General features: G+C 41.2%; 1 protein-coding gene across 1 annotated transcript in view; it reads left to right on the top strand.

Annotated features, from left to right (window-relative positions):
* Positions 1 to 1,719: 1,719 nt before the first annotated feature.
* LOC308130048 (chemokine-like protein TAFA-1) overlaps positions 1,720 to 23,135 on the top strand; it is a gene marked incomplete at its 5' end in the record, with an annotated part of 28,487 nt that continues 7,071 nt past the window's right edge. The window contains 2 exons of the mRNA XM_080496226.1: positions 1,720 to 1,785; positions 2,879 to 3,017. Of these exons, the coding sequence (XP_080352352.1) occupies positions 1,720 to 1,785; positions 2,879 to 3,017 (205 nt within the window). The remainder of the gene's footprint in view (positions 1,786 to 2,878; positions 3,018 to 23,135) is intronic.

The following is a 23,135-nucleotide window of genomic DNA, read 5'->3' as shown; positions in this document are numbered from 1 at the left end:
TGGCTGTGGCTCTGAAGTTTTCTTCCACCGTATTTGACCACATGTGACATGCTCAGTACGCATGATTTCAGGCACTCCAAAAACTTTACATACCTCAGAAGAAAAGTCTAGAAAAGTTTCGCCCTCACAAGTCAAAGCACTATGTCAACTTGCAAGGAATCTTCATGAATGATTAACGACTGCCGCTCATCACTGGAAACAATTGTTCGGCTCCCAACAACTCAGCAATTGATGCCATTTGGCTTCTTCCTATATGGTATTTCCCAAACGCCCCCTGCACACAGCCGACTCTGCTGGAGCGTCAGGCATTTATGCTGTGTTGTTACTGTTCCTACATCTCAAGCAGTTTCTTGCTGTTTCTCTCACCTCGAGTATTCTTCACTCCCTCGTGAAACTGGAAGTGCACCGTTCTTCCCGAACAAGCATCAAAATAAAAATGTTAAGTCTTTATGCCACAGAGATGGCGGTGTGAGCTGCAGGGCCTAGGGCGTGTTCTGCAAACCAGTGATAAAAAAAAAAAAAGGAGAAAAAAAAAAAGTCCAGACACAATTCAGAAGTGGAGCTCGCCATATCGTGAAGGTGGCGGGGAACGGGGAGGATCGACCTGTTTCCCACTCGTAAAGACAAGTGCTGATTTACGCCAAATAACAGCACTCACCTCGCCGCCTCCCCTATGATCACTATTATGTCTCCATCCTTGTCTGAAGAACTCCCCCACTGTAGGTGAAGATTACCTTCAGCTCAATGGACATTATCATTTCCCAACGCAATCCGCTTTCAATTTTTCCTTTTCTGCCCCACATGTGAAAACATGTTCTTTCCTAATCTTCTTTTATGCACCTTACTGTAACCACGCCAAGGAAAGGCTATAGGCACTGAGGGTTTACTTCGATTCCTTTTCTCACTGTCTTCTGTCTGGTGAGATCGAATCCAGACTTCCAGCCTTAAAGTTTCTGGGATTAACTCATAATCACTTTAAAAAAAAATTAAATATTAACCACATTCAGAGTCTCCCAAATGTAGGATTGAGCAGAAACTTACAAGAAGCGAATAAAGGAAGAGAAAAAATAAATGTTCTGGGGAGAGAGAGAGAAAGAAAATCCTTTCTCAATGTAAATAATTTGTAATCATGTGGTCACAGCCATGTGAGAGCAGTTCCTGCCTCCTCTGATGTGCATTTGTCAGAAGCCTCACCATCAGGTGGATTCCCTCTTTGCCATCTAATCCAGAGGCAGTCTGGCTTTAAGACATGTGATACAGTCTTTACACTCGGCCAGGCTGTACGGGAACATTTGTCTCTCAGAGCTTCGCTGAGGAGGGACTCAGAGAGCTGCTGCTGCTGCTGCTGCTGCTGCTGCTTCTCACTGGAAGGATGCGGACGGTGGAAGGAGACATTCCACTACAGTTCATTAAGGAGCTCTCTGCACGTGCCTATAAATGCGAGCGGGCAAATGAATTCAGTGTCAGCGGGAGCAGCTCCTCAAGGGAAGCAGTGATATTTTCAAAGGTGGAATTGAAAGAGCTGTAAATCTTTTTTTTTCTTTTTCTTTTTCTCTTTCTTTTTTTTTATTTCCTCCCCGACACCGGCTTGACGGTCATTTGTGAATCACTGGACTGTTGCTATCAAAGTGTGGAGCAGGGACGCAGAGTCACCGGAGTTTTTCATCCTCCAGCCACATTCAGAGTTATTGGATGGGATCAACATGAGCAGAGACATGGATGGATTTATGTCATTCTGTTGAGATATTTATACACTCTTTGTTGGATTGCTCAGGTGAGATTCTTGTTTCTTCTTCTCTCTGCATTTGGACAAAAACTAATTCCTCTCCTCGTTAAAAAAAAAAAAAAAAAAAAAGGTTTGGGCTTTTTGCATAAACCTGACAAATGCATGGATTTACTGAAATAATTTGAACAAATTCGAATTATTTGTATAGTTTCTTTATTCGTTTTCCAAGGCATGACTCAGTATTGATTATTCTGAATAATGCATGGGGCTATTTATCTACTTTATGATTATTTTATCCTGCTAAAGCTTCTCACAGTCACATGAAGACAAAGACATTCGACATATTACTAATTGAAGCTTCACATATTCCACCCCTTCTAATGTTTGATCAAAGTTTATAGGCTTTCATTAAGATTTAAAAAATAGTGTTTAGTTCGAAAAGATGAAAGAGGTTAGTGATATGACATGTTTTTAAAAGAGGGTTAATAAATCAAGTTTGCTGCAAAACATTTTCATTTTCTCTTTCAAAGATTTCTTCCCTGTGACCAGGAGCATTCCTCGCTGTTGTTCTATTTTTTTTCCACCTCCTTATCTAAACAGTGCAGTGAAACATTACAAGCTTTTTGATTCCTATTACTGCCATGTCACTGTCACATTATTCTGACAGATACAGAAAAGCCTCGGCAGCCAGCTGCTCACAAAAATCTTATCTTTCTTTAAGTTTGATTTGGGTTTTTGAGGCAGGAGCACAGCTCAGGAGTTGAAGGGAGCCAGCCTGTCAGGGGAAATCTCTGCTGCATGGGGAAAAACTCCCCAGGGATCACTCCACATTTGCAGTGTTGTGGCTCAGGGACAAGACGGGGCAAACTGGGAACAGGAAACCGTGAGGAACTCATACTTATATAATCATGCTAATGATAAAATCAGATGACTTAAAAAAAAAAGAAAAAGAAAAACAACTCCACTGAGGGGCATTAAGTCTAATTACACACAGAAGAGCTTGTACAATTAACTGGATGTGTGTGTGTTTGGATTTATTGATGTGTCTAATGAGTTTTTTTTTTTTTTAGTTCTCTGTGTTTGCTTGAGGTTAAAGGTTGAGAACAAAATGTTTCTTTGTGAGTTGATTTCACCTCTGCTGGTTCATAGCAGATGTGTCCTGTCATGTCCTGGCTGCTCTGCCTGTGCCTCTGGGTCAGCGTGACTGCCATCCAGCTGTGTCAGGCCACATTCTACGACACCATCCAGCAGCATGGGACGAGGCCTGGGCGAACCACCATTCACATGATCGGTGAGTTCCTCGTTGCGTCGCCACTTGCCACAGATTTGACAAAAATCACACACACAAAAAATCAAGGAGGGCATGTTTCCTCCTGCCATTGCCTCTTGGGTACTAATCGTGTGTTGGTGGTTGTCGATACCTAAGAAATGAATGAAGTTGCAAGGGCATTGAAAAAAAGAAAATGTTTGAATTGCAATCTTTATCGTGTTAAGTCATTGCTTTCATTAATATATCAGTGCCTAAACAAATTACTTTAGCGGGCACATTGTAGGGAGACTCATTTTCATTAAGATTTGAACCGCATAGCTTGAGAATTTCTGCACTGCTCCGTTCTGGCAATGAACACACTTTCATTCTTGAGCTATTACAGTTGATATTCATGCTACGCTGCTCCTTCTCAATTTGATCTGTGCGATTGTGAAATGCAGTGAATAGAATATGACCGAAACATCGAACTTTTTGTTTTCGGGGGGGGCGGATGTGAGCCCTGGTTATGGTAAATAATTATGATCTCAGGATTCAAAAGAGGAGACGAAGCTGAACGCTGTCAGAACTTCAAAGGGAGAAGTAGCTGCATGAGCGTGCAGGTCCTTGGTGTCTGTTATTTCCTCGATGTGCTGGTGCACCTCAAGCATATCAGCAAGGGGTCTTTTCAATACTCTCAATACTATGAGGTGGAAGACTTCCTGTTCCAACACCTTCATTTCATTACCGGAGCCCATGCATGTGTATTGGAGGAGAATAAGTGGGAAAATGTAAAAAGAAAAGACACTCGCAAATACGATATCTACTCCAAAGTCTTCTCATGTCAACAGAGGGGAAATGGAATTAATATTTCAAATGTCAGGGACCTCTGTGGAGAAAACAAGTTCAAAGAGAACAATTCGAATCCTTCAGGACCCTTTGCTACTAAAAGTGTAAATGCCCTGTCATTCCATTTACCATCGTCTTCACTCCGGGATAAATGAGATGCCAGTTTTATGAGAGGAGGATGGGATGCCTGTCTGGATTGATTCTGACACAGGGACATTTGTTCTCTGCTCTCTGTTGTGTGCCTGTTGGATTGGTGGGAGGATTGGGGTTGACGGGTCATGAATTGGTGGCAAGAAGGCCATTGGTTGCAGACCATTGGGCCAATCATTAAAGGCAGCAAAATGCCACAAGTTCACCGTGAGTGGTATTACCAGAGGAAATCGAGATTACAGAGGGTGAGAGATCGGCTGTGCCCTTGCCAATAGAAATTTATATTCGCTAGGAGATGTGGCGAATCATTCTTGTTTGATTCGAGGGGCAGTTTTATTGTGACATGAGCCTAATCTCTTAAACATACACAAATAGGAAAAAGTCTGAAATTACATCAGACGTGAAAATGTCGCACTTCTCGTGCAATTTCCACATTCTTTTTTTTTTTTTTGACACAAGCACATGTTTGCAGCCTTATTGCAAAGATTGCAAGTCCAAAAGCCCATTAGCAGAATGACCCCTTGTGTATGCTCAGTGATTTGCACAAGGTGGCCTGCTTTTCCCATCTAAAGCCTTACTTACAGATTGCTGCCTGCCACTCGCTCAGATATGCTCAGGGCTGTTCTCTGCCTTTGCCGGTGCAGCGAGCGTTGCTCTCTGCGGCATGATTCATAAGGTGCTGTATTCATTTGGTGCAAACAGCGTGAATGGTGCACAAAAGGAAGCAGATTGTGCTTGTCGTGCATCTGTAAAGTGCCGGGCGGAGATGTTGCTTTCGGGGTCGCGTATTTCTCAACCTCTGGACGTGTCCAGAGGAAACCACAGAGACAATTTTTTTTTTTTTTCTCCCTTTCTTTTTTTTTTTTTTTTTTTTGGTAATATCTATCTAAAAGTTGGACTTTCTCAAAAACACAATCACTTCCCACTCGCAGTAGTTTGAAAACTTATTCCAGACAGGGCTGTGCAGGTAATAAAATCATTAACGCTGGAGAAGGATCGTCCCAGATTTGGCACATCAGGTAAAGACTGAGATATACAGTATGCTTCACTGCGGAAAGAACAAAAAGTGTGTTGAATGTGTTGAGCAGCAGTCTATTTCCAGAGGAAGAAAGAGTGCCATTGGTGATGCAGTGCAACGTGTGGAGGTGTTGGTGGAAAGTACGACAAACAGTAGACAGTGACTGCCTGAGGTGGCCTTGCTCCCTCCTGAACTCACTCCCACCAACAGTTGGTTTTGCAGGGTCAAGCTGTTCATAACTGAAAGGTCACAGATTTCTCTGCGCTCGGCAGATAACCTCAAACCTCGGGTGTATTTTTTTTTTTTTTTTCGCTGTAAGACGTGTGTCTACAGGCATAAGGAGACATTATATGGTTATATGCAGAGCAGCAGGACTGTGGGGGGGGGGGGGGCATGGAGAAGTAACTCGCTTGCAAGTATCCCCTGTATATTATAATTAATTCAGATCCCAGTCATAAATACTTTACTCTGTGTTATATCCATTTCATTGTCTTCCTCTCCCCTTGCACCGTTACCCCCCTCCAATGATCGTCTTTCACTGTTACCCTTCCTCTTTAGTCTTTTCAGTAGCTCTCAGTGCACATTCTCACCAAGAATGGATTGTGAATGTTAAGCAACGAAAGTATCATTTTTCCCCTTTAATATATTGAATGCAACTACAGTTTCATTTCTTTGAAAGTTAAAATACCACATAAATCCTGCATGTCTCCCTTTCTGGAGCTTAAGCGAAGACTACAGGATGAGGACTTTTTTTTTTTTTTTTCTCTTCAATGTGCTCCAACAAAAGAAACCACTCGCTTTAAAGAAGCTCGCAATGAAACAAACATGAAAAAAGGATTTTCGGCTGTCACAAACAAAGGTTGTATCCGCTACGCACTGTTTTAGACACTGACAATTTAATAGCCTTATATAATGCATCCTGGAGGCACATTATTTTGACATGCATCTTCCTCCACCCCTTCTCTAGACCTCCTCTCGACCATGCTCGCACTAGTGTCATTGCTGCTTCGCTGCAGTGCCAATGGGAAGTGGCGTGCAGCCTCAGCCCGAGGCCGCTCCACATCTGGAGCTCAAGCAAACCCACTTTTGTCCTGATGTTGTTACACATGTTACTGGGACGTTGAGGACCGCTGGACACACTGTGAAATGCTCAAAACTTCTTATATCGGCTTAAAAAGCTAAAAACGAAAAATAAAGATCATATTCTTATGACTGAGAGAAGCCTGCTCGCCCGCGTTGTATCATATTTCAACTGCAGTGAGGAATTCAAGCAGTTGCTTTGGTGAGCACTGCAAGTAAAATGTATTCTTAAGTAAACGAATCTAAGGACAATCAGTGGCCTAATTTTTACTGTATGCCCACAGCTACAAATAGGTTTTACATATTCTACCATTTCCCATTTATTTGCTCTTTCAGGCTATGAATTATTCATTTAAAAAAAACGAGCTCCTCTAAGCTTGTGGATATTTGTTTAAACAGCATGTTTAATTGAAGTCTTTCAGCCAATTCTGTGCTGAGGCTATGGTTTGTGGTCACAATGCTCGTATGCAAAAGGAATTTCTGTGGCCCACAGCTTAATTAATTAGCCAGCTCTCTCTCTCTCTCTCTCTCTTCCATAACTATGCCAGCTGTTTCTTAAAAGCCACAATATCCCCAAGTGATGTTAGCAGAGGTGTTAAAAATATACAAACTTCATCAGCTTGATTGTGTCCACATTGATAAATGTACAGTTATGTTTTTTTTTTTAAAAACTACATATCGTTGATCTTTTCAGAACCGTTAGTCACAGGATAAATTAAGTGACAAATTGTTGAAAACAAAGTCTTTTGAAGACACTATTGATAACTGGAACTTCTTGACCCCTGAAGCAATGTATTTTTAATGCCACTTATTTGCTTTTACTGATGGTTTCAGTGATGATTTCTATTTTCTTTAAGATGCATGCATACCATTGCACAACTGTAAGTGGTTAATGGCTCCCACTTATTAGTCAGAATAATTATCTCATATCAGTCACATCTTGAGGTCATTGCAACATGCTGCTGGTGGCAGCCTGCTGGGTTCTTCCTTTTTTTTTTTCACTGTGAAGCTCATTATCTCCAAGGTAGCATTGTCACAGTCATATCTGACTGATCATCAGGCAGAAAAAAATATAATCCTCATCAGGTGCATCAGCAGTGTCTTCATTTTTAGATTTACTGCTTTTAAAGCCTCTATCCTGGCAATGGAAAACATGTTTGATTCCCAACACCACAAACCTCATGTGGCACAAATGTAACAAACAAATATATTCACCTTCGTGCCTGCATTAATTTTATAGCATCAGTTGGCCCAGAGTGCAGCACAGCCAAAACATGCATCTGCAGATATCACCTATATAGAAGAGGAAGAAGAGCTATACTCTCGTATAACTTGAGTGTCTTACAGCTCATGTTTTTTAGGATATAGAAGATATGGAAATATATTTTACAACAACATATAGTCTCTACCCGAAGCACAGATTATCAGTCTCTTGGAAATGAACATTCGAATGAACAAATCATCTCCCTGACTATAATTTTGTTACATTTAAAATGATAAAAAAAGAGATGGTGAAAAGAAAAACCTTTTTGTGCTTTGGCTTTTCCTTTTTTTTTTTTTTTTTTTTTACAAAAATGCAGAAAGAACATGAAAAAAAAAAATCTAATTGCAGGTTATGTGCAGGGTATCATTTCTGAAAACTGAAATATTCGGGCTTTAGTCCAAGGTTTCATCGAGACATTGGCGCACCTGTTGTATACATATAAAAGGTGTTGATTTCCCATTAATTACTATTTTCTGCATTTTGTTAATGTCTCAGGAGCCCATTTTCTGTGATCTGAACATTGTCACTTTACCCGGCAGTGAATTTCTACTTGATGCACAAACCTGCAGTCCAGTCAGCTGCAGCGTCCAGTGACATGAACAGATTTCTAATAAAGGAGCAATGGGCTTATACTGGATTTCAGTAAAGACTGGTCTTATGTACCCTTACTCACGGCTCTGCCGGGCAGCTTCCTCACTCCTCTGTGCCTTAGATGTATTAAGGAGAATGAAATTCTGGATTACAAGTCTGCGCCTCATTCGAGCACACTGCCCAGTGGTGTAAACTCAGAAAAAGTTTTCCAGGCATGCACCATGAGATACCTTGACATTTGACACACAACATTGTGGCCCCACTGCAGTTCTTGAATGAGATTTAAAATGTGCAAATTAGTCTGCTTCTTTTGCATTGTTGATGCCTTGGTTTGTGATCTTGAGCTGATCCCAGCAGACACCGGTCCTCATCTATTATTTCGTAACGTGCACCCCACAATATGATTTACTACCTCTGAAAACACCTGCCCGCTACTGCATCTGTTTTTACTGCAAATAAAAAGATGGTGCAAACCTTCTCTTCTTTCTGTTGTGGCAAATTCAAATGTATTTGCTGTATAAGATTCGATGTGTTTGGTAGCTTCCTGATACAGTTTCCAGTTGATTGGCCTTGTGTGAACAGTTCAAAACCCGCAAAAACCTTCATTTTGATTCTCTTGTTTGTGGATAAATGAGAGACAATTGCACAATCACACAGGTGCACATCCGTGACGGCAATTCAGAATCACCACTTCATCTGTGTGGTGGTGGTCGGGGGGGGGACATGTAATTTCCACCTGTATGAAAATCTGTGTCTTCTTGCTGTGAGGCAACAGTCCTAACCACTACACCACTACATGTCACATTTTATTCTATAGAAGATGTAAAAAAAAAAAAAGGAATAACATTTATATATTCAACATTGAATGGCAGCATTATGGAGATTTGCCCGATGAATGATGAAGTGAGTATGACCCCTAGAGTCTGGACCCGGCTGGTGTTGGTATAGAGTGGTAGATGACTGATGAGCAATTAGCCCACTCTCTGGCCAGTCGGGCTGCTGAAGTGGAGCTGGGGAGCTGGTGGGTTGCATTTCAAAGGTTCAAAAAGCCATAATGGAAACATATGTGGAATTTTTAAGGAGGTGGAGCAGAACTGATTGGCTCCAGATAGTGTACATAGGCAGAAAGAGCATTTGAGAGGACGTGACAGCAGCATCAACAGGCGAGTTTGACTGTGTTGGAAAGGTGGATTGACTTGCAGACAAAATGTAGACATTGTCATCAGTGACACTTTGCTCTGATGAATTGGCATCATGTATAAAGTGCATTTTACAACTTTAGCAGCGTTTAAAGGATCGCTCACATTCACCCGCTCACACACAACCGGGGACAAATTGGTCTTCGGTGTCTTGCCCAAGGACACTTCGACACACGGCCAGAGTGACATGCGAGTTCAAACTATCAACAATGGGATTGGAGGATGACACAGTCCTCTGACTCAGCCACAGCCAACACGTTAAGCTTTAAGCGTCATTAGATAACCAACTCCTGATGCTTTGATCTTTTTTTCACGCTTTGAAAAACTATTTGCAAACGAGAGGGTACAGAAAAACTACAAAGGTTTTTCTAGAGCTTTGCACTATCAGGCGATGCACACACCATCCAACCTCTCCAGCGGGCTCAGCCAGAAGGTCCAACCTGTGATTTAAACAGTTCATACGATTTTCAATTGTTGTAAGAGGAACAACGTTTGAAGACAAGGCAGGAGCACAAAATCAGCTTCCAGGTCAGAAGCCCAGTGGGGGTGAGGAGGAATTTATACATTATGATGCAACTACTAACTTTCGACAGTTATATCTATTTAAAAAAAAACATAGGAAAGAATATTTTCTATGTTGAGATCACTGATCTTTTTTTTTTTTCCCTACGATAAAAAGAAGGTTGGTTTAACTACTAACTACATCACCCTTGTTTCCCTATGGAGCATGCTCATTACTGTCTTTCTCTTCTGAGCTTGCGGTAAGAAGGCGTGACCAAGTCTCGTCGGCTTGACTTTTGTTCAGCTCCGCAAATGCATGTACCAGCTTAGGTGAAGCATACACTTTTCAATGGTTATTGTACTAAATGGATCCATTTTGTGCAGGATCGTAGCTCTAGAACAAAAAAAAAAAAAATCTACTTTATTCATCATTTTGCAGCACTATTTTCCCAGTGATTTCTCTTGATAGAAGTACTTTTAGCCAGTCTATAACATGTAATGAATACAAAGGGTGCGCCGTTTGGCAAATACAGCATCTTGCACGCTCCCTGCGATAAGGACAAAACGGCCCCTCAGATCTAACTTCCAGGTCATCTGAGGAGCAGATAGGAGAAGACATAAAAAATAATGTCAATGGAAAAACCCTGAGTTGAGAGCTGAAACGTACCAGCAGTTCTTTGAGCTCTGTTTATCGAGTTAAATCTTTCATTGCTTTTTATTTTTTTGCCCTGAAAAGCTCCCCTGTTAGTAAGCATGTTTTGTTACCATGACAACCAGCACTCCAAGAGTCTTCCAGCTGGGTTTCTCAGTCAGTGCTTTGGATATTTATTTATTGTTTGTCTTCCCCGGTTTAGTATGTTTCAAAACACAAAAACAAAACCCAATTTGTCAGTGAATCCTCCTCCAGCCATCTTTTGTCCATCATTTTAAAATCAGACAATAAATGATCAATGGTATAATGAATAATAGACAATAAGACGCCCACTTTCTTTCCTCTGAAGCCCACGATTAAGGAATTAAAATTCAATCCACGACCAAATCAATCACTAACACCAAATAGTCAAATGTTTACGAGTGAAAATGCAATTTAACAGATGTAACCTGCAAATAAACAATTTACTAGCCATGACTAACCCACAACAAAGTGATTTTGAGTTTTATGAGAGGATGAAGGAGATGAATGAGATTAAAGGAGACATTGTCAAGCTGGTTTGGGCCGTCTGGATAAAATCAGATTTGTGGGTTATAGATGAGGTGGATGAATCAGTGAGAGCACTATAAGCAGGGTAGAAAGGGGTGTTGAATGAAGAAGGGATGAGGATGAATGAGTGAAATGAAGTAAAGTGGATGTGGGATGTTTGGATGAATGAGGACGGGATACAAGTTGAAGATGAATGAAATCAAGAATGAATAAATGCGCGAAGAGGGGATGAATAAATGAAGAATGCATGATAATAATGAAATGAAGGACATTTGACGATGAAAGGATGAGATGTGGTATGAACGCAGAAAGTGAATTGATGAAGAGGATTCATTTGGGGACATTTGCCAGATGATTGGATGAAATAAGGGATGGTCGGAGCGTTGTTGAGCGAGGATGAATGGAAGAATTGAGTGAAGTTAGTAAAATAGGGATTAAACAATGGATGTACAAGTGAGATAAGGGGAATAAGGATGAAACGATGGAACGTTGGTAAAGCGATGGATGGATGAAACAAAGTGTAATAGAGGAGACATGAGGATGAGTAGATATAAAAGAGGAGTGAATGCAGACTGCATGAGAGCCACATTTTGGTTTCCTGGAGGAAATTGAGTTCATTTTGGTTTCCGCACAGCTTCCTACAGTAGCTGCTCCCAAAACGAGTGCATTGGTATTGAAGCTTTGCTCACCTGAACTGAGGCCTCCGGCCAGGCGCTTCTCAGAGACATCATTAGGATTGTGCACCCACGAGGACTTCCTGTTTAATAGCGGCTGAGAACTGTGGGACATATTTTGCCTATTAGCTGATTGTTTTAAAACCGTTTTCCTGCTCTCTTGAGAAAAGGAAGCGCTGCATCCTCGTGGGGTCGTTCGGGAGAAAAAAATTGAAAGTTTTGTTTGTCGTTAGCAGCAGTTTTTTTTTCGTTTTTTTTCCCCCCTAAATATGTTGCAGTGACAGCTGACATAGCTCAAGGATAGTCGACTCTGAAGCCCTGAATCCTGATAAAAGTGTTCGGCTTGCTTTAATCCAGAAATAGTCCCGGACTGGAGCTCAGCTGTTAGACGCACAGTTCTTTTTGTTGTGTGCAAACAGCAAACTCAATAAGCCACTTTATTTATTTATTTATTTATTTATTTTTTGCTCAGATTAATGCTCTTGAAAGTCATCAAGCCGGCTTATATGCAACAACAATTATCTGCTGTGGAAAATGAAACAGTGGCTTCTTAACGGGGGTTATGGATGACATTAATGTTTCATAATAATTAATACATAATGATGATGTTCTGCATAATTAGTATTAAACTTTCAACAGGGTGAGTTGTACGTCTTAGACGAAGTCAGGGATGAGGAAGGTTTTGAAAAAGGGCCGAGAGCCTGTTGAGGTGAAGCGTTCAGATGTGAAGGTGCACATTGCGTTAAACGAATCCGATATGTTAGGACTAAATAAATGTTAACTCATTGAAGCCAGTTTGCAAAAGGCTATAATAGATGCTATTTGTAACCCTGAACAGTTTAAAAGCCATGGATAGATTATGAGTCAGCGGGCCCCTGGACACAGACATGTAATAAAGCGAAAGACACAGAGACAAATAACAGTTTTCACATTTTCTGTCTTTTTTTGTTTGTTTCTTCCAGGCCATCCATTGTCCTCTTTACATTTTTTTATTTATTTTGTGTCTCGTCTGGCTATCTTTTTTTTTTTTTCCCCCCCCATGTCTCCTTTTGTTTCTTTTCTCATCCAGAGGCCCTGAGTCTGCACCCTGCAGGCCACACCCTTCCATCAGACAATGACAGGGAAGTGAGGACCACTAATCTAAAGCATTTTACTGCCCTGTAGCTGGAGTGTGTGCACATTTACTGCCATAGGGCTTCCACATTTGGTGTCAAAGCCTTAAACCCGCTGAGTGACAGGATAACAGACTGCAATGACTGTTGTGCCAGACTCTGTGACAGCACTCCAAATTTCTCCTGATTATTAGCACAGAGGCAAAGAAGAAAATCAATTCAACCTTCTTTTTTTTTTGTCTTCCATTCCTATGCCAGAAAATCAAAAAAAAGTCCTCACACTGGATGGGATCCCACCATCAACACACTTCACAGTAATTGCTGATGTCAGTGGTTACACAAGCCTGTGTGGGTTCATGTGTGAACATCTTTCCACTTTAATTCAAACATATCCCCCCACAAAACTAAAACTACTGGTGAATTAATGATAGTCTGTGGCCCCACTGTTTGTAAATATTCTATTAGAAGGTTCAGACCTTCTTGTTTTCTGTGTAGTGAGGATTGTTCCGGCAAATATGCTCCCCGCCAGAGTGAAAACGCCTCCCCCGGTGCCTGGTTTCCTCTTAACCCACGTTATAAGGATGTGTAGAGATCCAGAGATACAGCATAGATGTAACAAAGTTTGTCATGAGGCTTTTCTTCCTCTCTGGCTTCCTTTCTTCATCTTTGTGAAGGATTTTAAAGGTGTGGCAGCCCCCAGGCTCTCGTTGCTCCTGCGACAGTTTTGTCACTTCATTGTTGGCCACCCGAGCTGGAACTGAACTCAGATTCTGTGGATTTTCTGACCTACTTGTTAGACACATCCTTTATTAAAATGCAGTTAAATTCTGGCTCCGTCTCAGTTATTTTATGTGACTCAAACCCCCTGTTGTTCCCTAACAGCATCAGCGAGGAGAGAAATGACCTCTGTTAATTTGTCTTTTCTTGAATATAAAGCTTCATTGCCTATTTTTTTTTTTTTTTTTTTTTTTAGATTTTCTCAATGAAAGAAATACTCTTTGCAGAAGGGGAATTAAATTTGATAGATCTCTTCTCATGGCATTACGGCTGTGGAAGCCTATTTTAAATGCTTGGCAGGAATATGAAATTCATTATCATTACTTAGACCTCATTAAATTGAAAAGAAGCATCTCAACTTACTAATTGGTTCCAAGGGGGAGGGCAGTATTAGAAATAAGCAAAGTAATTAATACTGGGTTTATCAAGCTCTATTGCGAGTTTCATTTTTTTTTTTTTTCTCCCTGTAATATCTCCTTGGTGTGCCATAAGTCTTCTGGCATATTTACACTACAGATCCAATTACCTTTCCTGCAGAGACTCAAGCAGACACGTGTGAAAATGGGGGACAAAAGTGGGGATATTACATTTTGTCAAATATGAACAACATGATGGAAGTCGTGCATCACCAGACGAAATTAAATTACAATAAAAAAATAGCGCTTTCTTTTTTTTTTAATGAAATCACATTGAAGTATAATGCCGTACCCTGTAATTTAAGAAAATGTAATGAGGCTGCATATCAGTGTTGTCTGATTTAAAACATGTTGGATATGTGTTAAAAAAAAAAAAGAGAGAGAGAGAAAATCACTACACGGCAGCACCTGCTCGGCATTTTCCATAATAGCAGGAGAATGTGATTTAAAATCATGTGACACAATCTGTTCCAACAGTGGCAAAATGAAGGTAATATCTGCTGTATTTCTCCCCTGATCAGGAGACTTGCATGTTAATCCTCACCATCTTCCCAGAGCATGAAAGGTCATTTAGCTTTTGCAGTCTTTTTAATCGCACAGTTTACATGTTAGTAGCGGGTTGGCTCCCTGCGCCGTGTGTTTGGTCAGCAGAGAGCCAGAGGTCACATCGGTGGCGAGCGTTGCTTCTGAAAAGACTCTATTGCCGCTTCCTTTTCTTCTCACTGAATGTAACGCTTTCATCAGAGCAGAAGATCTAAAAATATGAAATACCAGTTCTGGACATTTACCAGATTGGGGGGGGGGGGGGGGGGGGGATAGAGCGACAGGAACAGTTTGACATTTAAAAATGACATCACACTGACAGAAGACATATTTCTACATTGCGATTTTTCTGTTGGCACGTTTTTAGAGGACTCGGGAATAAAAGAGAGCTACAAGAGGAGGCTAATGTGGATGGAGTGCTTTTGTTTATGTATGTTTAATGAACATAGAAAGCTGCTGCGGGACGCTATTCCTCACTACCACACAAATCTAATAACATTGTCTTTCCCTTTTGGTTGAGAGTGCAAATAGCTTTTAAGGCTCTTGATGAGGACTCGCCTTGCAGTGTCCTGGGCCTGTGTTGTATGTGACAACATGAGATGACAGGGTTCGAGCTTCACATGCAAATGACAAAACCCATTCCCTACCCCACTACTCCCCCCCCCCCCTCTCTCTCTCTCTCTCTGTTGCATGCAGTTTTCATGCATCTTAAAACAACACCAGCTCTGCTCTGTGAGTAGTCATTTTTGCATTTCAACAAAGCAGCACCAATCTTTGGCCCACTGCACAGGACCAATCTCACAGCCCCCTTGCGTGACATGCTGTCAAATCCACCAGCCATATTTCATGAATTTCTGTGCTTTTATTTGTCATGGACAGAGGCTTTTCAGAGTAGCAATTGGTTGTTTTCAATGCTTTTAAATTGTTTTGACTCTCCACTCTGTCAGCCACACACGCACACACACACACACACACACACAAAGTGCAAAACCCAGAAAATGGACAGGTTAAAGCAAGAGCTCCAGTGTGTTAAGATCAAAACATGCACCCTAATGACATATAATATGTGAAGCTTTTGCAGAAATGTCATCATCAAAACACTTTTAATGGGTTGTGGTGTTATTTTTAATCATGCAAACACGTGTGTCATTTTCATTTTTCACAACCTCAAAACAAATTTGTCTCTTACTTTGTCGAGCAATATGTCATTCACTTTCACCCCAGCGTTGATGCCCGGAATAACAACACTGGAGGGACTTCAGATGTTCCTCGCAGGAGGCAGGGGGAAAAAATAGTCACTCAATTTGACACCATGCAGTCACATGTTTTTGTGCCTCTCACTGTCTTCCATCTGCATTCATTTGACATTCTCTAATCTGACTCTACCATTTCCTGTCAGCTACCAAACTGCTGTGCCCTGCTGGCTCCGGCGTCTGCGGAGAGCGTGCACAGAGAAAGTGAAGCCCATTATGGGTCACCTTGGACGCGTTTCCCATTAAAAGGTGACAGGCATGGCGCTCTAAACATGGACTGCTGTGGTTTGGAGATCAGGGCCTGCTGTCTCCGCAAAATGACTTTCAAGCTACAAAATAATTAACCACAGGCACTACAGACTTGCAGGAACTCGCGCTTGACATGGACTCGGCTCAGAGCTTGTTTGGAGTTTTTCAGATGTCACACAGTTATCAAGACACGTTGTCACATGGCTCGTGTGTGTGTGTGTGTGTGTGTGTGTGTGTGTGTGTGTGTGTGTGTGTGTGTGTGTGTGTGTGTGTGTGTGTGTGTGTGTGTGTGTGTGTGTGTGTGTGTGTGTGTGTGTGTGTGTGTGTGTGTGTGTGTGTGTGTGTGTGTGCGTGTGTGAGTGTACACATTTAGCACAGGGTGCGCACACCGTGCCACTTGCTGCCAGTCACCAGATTCCAAAGCCCCAGGAGAGAAACTGGTTATCTGCTAAATTGAGTCCCTAAGGCTTTCCATTTGGTTTGTATATGGAGTGTAGCGCTGACGACCCTCAGTGTTATCCTTTCTGCTCCGTGCTGTGTTCATTAAATCCGCATATTTCACTCCAATTACTACCAAAATGAGAGATGGCGCGCATAGCTTCTATATAAACTGCACATATAGTATTTTCTTCATGTATACACTGTGTCGAACGCCTCAAACAGATGGCACAGGAGTGTTGCCATTCACAGGGTATACTCGCTATCAGTGTCTCCGGAGACCACCGCACAGTCTGGGCTCATTACAGTAGACAGCGAGCCATTGCATACTTATTGCGTGGTGACATTTCTATTGAGATCGACTGACCATTTTCCTCTGTGCACTGGCTGTTTCATCAAGTCTGAAGAACCATTTACTGGTCCCACATGAACCCCGCACACATTCATTAGGCAGGCAGGAGCGCAGATCCGCAGAAACTCAAGATTGGTGCCGCGCGTCCATGTCATGCATGATTTGACAGCGTTTGCCTTCATCCGGGCTTGCTGTCCATAACTCATCGGATTTCGATGCAGTGTTGTTGGCGTCCAGCGTGACTCATGGTGCCGAGGACCGTCGACAGGACGACACTCGCTCTCCATTCAAGCAGCTGAGACGCTGTTGATGCCCGTCATTGTCATTTATGTAGGTAATGGCTTTACGGTTAAGTGCGCTGATAAATTATCATGTCGTAACCTTGCAATCAATCCGCCATGTGAGAACCTGTGTGGAGTTCACAAAGAGGTCCGGGGTTTAACAAAAGCCATTTCAGCGTTAACGTGCACTGTTACATCCTGATTTGCTGAATCAAAGAAGCTCTCAGGTAGTTTATGAAGGGTAAAAGAGAAATTATAATGAGTGAAATCAAAACAAATGAGATGAATCCGGAACTAATCCTAATTCCATTTCTCTTTCATTTTCATAAAAAAGGGGGCTTGGATAGTATATTTCACTTCATTAACTGACGTAAAACTCTGCTGACGTGTCATTCTGGCGTGTTTAACCCCAAATTTGATGATATAAGATGGAAACATTCGATAGTCTGCAGCTGCTGCTTTGGATGTGCAGGTTATAAGAAATCATGAGACATGTTGTGTCTACCGAGTGACGAGCATCGAGGCAAGTTATTCATTCTTGACCTTGAAAACAGCGGCTAACAAAGAAACCAAGAAAGCTCTGCTTAGGAAATTTATCGTTTTTGCTCATAGCTTACTGAGGGTTTGTACTAACACAAGGGCTGCAAAGAAATGTTTGCATTCATGTAGAAAAAAAATTGTACTTGATTGAAAACATTACTTTTATTGTAAAATATATATGTGATTCACAAAAAGTGTTGCCATCTGCCTTTGTGTGTTGAGAGGTGGAACATAACGTGACTGTAGTTAAATTTTAAGGTTTCTACTCTGCTTCACTGTGTCTATTGTACTACTTCCTACATTTGAACACAATCATTTTTACGTTCAACTCCATACATTCTTAATATGGACTAATTTCATGTTTTAAACTCAGTTGCAAGGAGTGAAGTAACACTGTAATGGTTTTTAAAAAATAAAGGTGTTTCAAATTGAATCCAGGCAGGTTATCGTGGTACTATTTATTCAAATTCAGAAAATGATTTAGTTTCTGATTGAAAGTTGTGACACACTTGGGTCCATGATATGTGCATTTTCTGATAATTAAACCAGTGTATCAAATATCGTTTTACAAACACTAATTATAGTGTTTGTGTGTGTGTGTGTGCAGATGTATTGAATTGGTATTTTTACTTTTAATAGAATATTTTCTCACACAATAGTCTGTATTCCTATTGGCCTACTGGAACTTTCAGTTGTAATAAGTTTTGTAGAAAATCCACGAAATGACTATAGATAGGAACCTATTGAAATAAGCGGGATGCATCGTTTTCACATTCAGGGGCTTGACACCTGCAATATCCATGATTCCTTAAAGAGCAGATTATGATGCAGTTGTCAGATTTTGGTGGTAAAAATCCAGTGTTTGTGTTTGATGTTTGTGAAATCAGCAGTTCGAAAAAGTTTTTCGGAGAAGTATTCATATTTGCTGCAAATACTTACTCAAACTTTTGGAATAAGTTATGAAGTCAGGTTGAGGGCTACCTTGACCTTATGTGCCTCACACAGATAGTTCATACCTAATACTTTTCTTTATATCCATTATCCATTGTATATATATATATCCACATTACAGTAGTTATAGTTCTGCAGGAAGCTGCTTCCCATTGTGAGAGTCCAAACCAAAACCACCGTGTGGCCAATTTGATCACATTCCTCAAAAGACTTTACTACATTAAACATTAATTTAAACAAACATTGCAGTCCATGTTTAACCGTTTATAGGTTTGAGACATTCTCATACTGAAGCCGTTGCACCTTTAAAACACCTTTTACATTAAGTAAGCAGAGGGAAAATCAATTTGCTTGAGGGTAATTTTTTTCAGAGGATTCCTGGATTTCTTGCTGTTTAATGAAGCACAGATACACCCTGCATACTTCCTGAGCCTCTTTTCTAGTCGTTTTTAAAATTGCATCCGCTGTCCAGTCATTTGAGTAAATATAGTTGCCTCCCTTTTCACCATTGTGTCAATGTAAATATTTCAGTGCACTTGGCTTCGTCTCCAACCTTTCTCCAAGGGTTGTGTGTTTGGTTCAGTTAATCATTAAACTGTCATCGATATCAATGTCATAATAATTTGCAGACATATGGGACGTCATATTTGTAGCTCTTAAATCATTGCTGGCCAGTCACAATTGCAAGCAAGCGAGAGACCAGAGAAAGTAGGGCTGAGTCGCGAAACGCAGCAGATGTTCATTGTTCGCTGGGAGGATTTTTTTTTTTCCTTTTCTAAGTGACAAACCAACAAAAGAAATCTCAGCAGAAGAAATGAATCAACATGAGAAGCCAAACACCACAGAGAACAAATTATCTCAATAAACAATGAAATCTCAATCACATATTACACAAATGTATGTTGGTTTTTTTTGTGGGTTTTTTTTCGTTTTTTTTTTTTTTTTTAATAAAACTATTATTGAGCTTACAAAAAAAAAATACTGTGTACTTTTGGGTGCTGGTTGTGTGAGTGGACTTCTGGCTTCCTGACAGTCTTTGTCTCCCAACCCGGAGTGAGAAAGAGGCAGGAGCACAGAGCATGAAGGAAAACAGGCCAGTTCCAGTTGAGACCCTCTACTTCTGTTTGACCTCTGACCGGATGAATGACAATTTCTGGGAGACCCTTGTTCCCTGCCAATCAGAAAGGCGCGCGCACACACACACACACACACACCCACACACACACACACACAAGCACGTGCCCTAAATAATCACACAGTGAAGCCATTTGTCATTTGGGAAGCTGGCTTTGTTCATAGCCCATGATAATGGGAGAAACGGAAATACAGAAAACAATTATACCCTTGCATGGTTCCAGCTCTCACCTGAAGAGAGCAGTCATATCAAGCCATGTAACCCCCCCCCCTGTCTTCCTCTGAAATATTTATAATTCAAAGATGGGGTCTCGGAGCATGGAGCGTGTTGTACTTGCAGGCTGAAACTTGAAGAGCGCTCATCAGTCTGCCATAGCTTTTGTTTAAAAGTACCCAGCTCACCTGCCAGCTGGAAATACCACGCTGATTTGCATTTTTATTCGATTTTAATGTATTCTTCGGAGGTGATGATTTCCAAATATAGAGTATCCCTATTCTTTGCTCCGTTTGCTAGCAACACGCAATGCAAGTTAATTCTGTTGAGTAGTGTGTTTTTAATAGATCAAAGAGGAAATCTGGGCCTGTCTTATGCAATTACGGAGATGCATTAAGAAGAACAAACCCCTGTGGGCTGTTGTTTTCAAATGATGCCCTACTGCTTCCACTGGTACATCACGATTAACGCTGCACAGACATGCCCTTTTGTTGAGTGCATCAGACAGCAGGCAACATTCTCCCAGACCAGCTACACGATCTGGATATTTTTCAGTTAAACCAAAGGCTGTTGATGTTTTCTGAAAAACAGAGCCAGGAGTCATGATAACCCTGGGAAGCTCACCACACTGGCAAGGAGGCGAAAGGGAGAAAAGACGTGCTCTCTCAGCGGCGTCCTCCTCCTGCGTACGTCGAGTTTTGACTATTAATTACGTTTCATAGAGCCACCTTCGCCAATTAAGACTGCTACTGACGATGTTATTATCACTTGTTAATTTTATCAGTGAATGCAGACACTGCAGGTGTACTATATGAAGTGCAAATAAATACATCACTTTTCAACTGTGACTTTTTTTTTTGGAGGGGGGGGGGGGGTTATGTATGTAAAGACAAGATAAATCACTTTTTATAGCAATAAAGTAAAAATAGGGGAATCAAAGTGAGATAAGACCAGTGAGCTACTTTTACCCAGCAGGTCATGTGGGGCTGTGGTGATTAATCCCCACTGGAGTTCACACGACGGCTCACAAATCTTATCTCATCCTTCCATTTTGGAAATTAAGCTTTTTTATGACTTAATCTGGCCTCCCTTTGAAAACGCTGTTTGAACACACTCATTGTAATGCAGAGATCTTCACTGTGACGTTTTAAGTGGAAACATTCCAATTAAAATGCAGCAACCACAGTTTTTTTTTTTTTTTTTATCCCCTCAAACGACTTCATGAGATGGGTTACACTCAGTGGAGTGGTTAGCGCTCTCCAGCACTCCAGCACCCTGCAATCCTAAGTTAGATAAAGGTCGCCGGTCCATTACAGGGCAAACAGAGAGAGACAATAACACACAACTCACATTCACACCTATGACTGCGATTCAGGGTCAAATAAGGGTTTCACTACTGTGGGAGGTAACCACAGGAAACCCACACAAGCAAACGTCACACAGAAACACAGAAAGGTGTGGCACGGATTTGAACGCTTGAGCTTTTCCCTATGAGGTGAGAGCAGCAACCCTATTCATGAGTTAAGCAGCTTAATAGTGTATAATTCAATGGAAGTAGGCGTATTCAAATCCAACCCCATTTAAAAAAAAAAAAGAAGAATACTGTAGAAAGCTGTGCCATGCAAATCATTTAAACATCACTGGTCCTGTTTGCACACTGTTGATCTGCTTTGAGCTGTATCTTTTCCTTTTTTGTTTGCTTACTTTCATCCATCATGGAGTGAATGGATGGTGCACTAAGCCAAGGGGGGGGGGAAAGAAAAAGCAAAACGGGAGATGATCTGCCACAAAATCGAAGCTGTGGGTAAAAGTAGAGCAACAGAAGAAATTCAGTAAAAATGTCAAGATCTGTGAAAATATGTTGGTGGTGGTGGTGGCGGGGGTCAAATGAAGAAATGCCTGAAACCACAATAACTAACATCGCTGCTGAAGGCTGAAATTAGCGCCTCCATTTAAAAAGGCTCTAAAAACAAACAAAACCATTAACAACATAAACACTGTGATCATACTACACACTGGCAAAACAAATCTATTGGTATACACTCTTGGTCTCTCAGGCCGGTGGTCACTATAGGTAGACCCTGGGATGAGTGGACAGATAATAAGACATCAGACTTGACAAATCTTCCTGCATTTTGAAAATTTTCTCAAAATTCTCTGTCTCTTCATTTGAGTTGTTTTGCAATTCACTTGTACACAGTTACATGCGTATGGGAAGGTGAATATTCTGCACAGGCTCACATTCTTTTACATTTACATTTTGCATAACACCCCTGCCATCTGTCTTGTGAGCCCACTGTATCCAGATTGGGGTCGCGGGGGCTGCATCCTGGCCCGGTACCGTATGACATTGGGCAAGACGTACAGTACACACCGGACAGGTTGTCAGGGCATCACAGGGCAAACACAGACATACGATCACCCACGCAAAAATTCACACCTATGGCGAACTCGGTGTCACAAGTTAACCTAACAGGGATTGCTTTTGGAACCGAGCAAAGATGCTGAAGTGCTCAGGAAAAACTCCCACATGCACAAGGATAATATTTTCCAAGTCGGCATGGGGCAGGATTCAACACCAGATCCTCTTGTTAGGAGATGAAAGTGTACGGATGTAGAAATCAGAATATATAAGAAAGAGGTTCATTATGTATTCTCATTCAATTGTAGACCTGCAACAATCACCGAAGTAATGGATCACTCAAAAATGGCTCAGGGCCTGATTTACTACGAGTTGTGACGAAAAGAAAGGGCTAAAATGTGATTTTATGGATCTATTTAGAATTCCTCCATGAATGTGGAATACTAGATGTCTCCCAGGTTTTTATCTTTTATTTTTTTTGCCAATGGTAATTAATCTATGACACACAATGGGATTCACAACCTCTGGAAATGCTGGCGTTGTTTATAATTTTTTCACCGCATATGAAGATGTGGTGAAAAGCAGCTCAGATTCTACTGTTGTTGTGGTGAAAGCCATTTCCTCTGCTGACTCGCCATGATTTTTGTTTGTTTTGATTAGAAGATGTTTTCTGTGATGTTCCAAAGCCACATTTTGTCTCTGTGATGAATCATCTCCTTGATTGCTTTTATTTTATATATATGTATTTTTTTTTTTTAGTTAGAAGGCTAAATACCTGTGTGTGTGAGGGCTCAGCGCTCCACACCATGGTGACTGGAAGAAACCACAGAAGCGATAAACCTTCCAGCTAATTGTCCATAAAGCCTGTGAAACCCCTGTGTGAATGCTTCTATTTGCCTCTGATGTCCCTCATGGTTTTATTCATGATTAATGACCTATAAAACACAAAACTGAAAGCTGATCTTTTTGTGAATGTGCATTTTAACAGGCGCTATGCTTGACATTACTAAATGA

The sequence above is a fragment of the Blennius ocellaris genome, assembly GCF_963422515.1.
Source record: "Blennius ocellaris genome assembly, chromosome: 5".
In the NCBI taxonomy this organism is placed as follows: Eukaryota; Metazoa; Chordata; class Actinopteri; order Blenniiformes; family Blenniidae; genus Blennius; species Blennius ocellaris.
The sequence above is the reverse complement of the archived record's forward strand: the minus strand, read 5'-3'. Positions and strand labels throughout refer to the sequence as shown.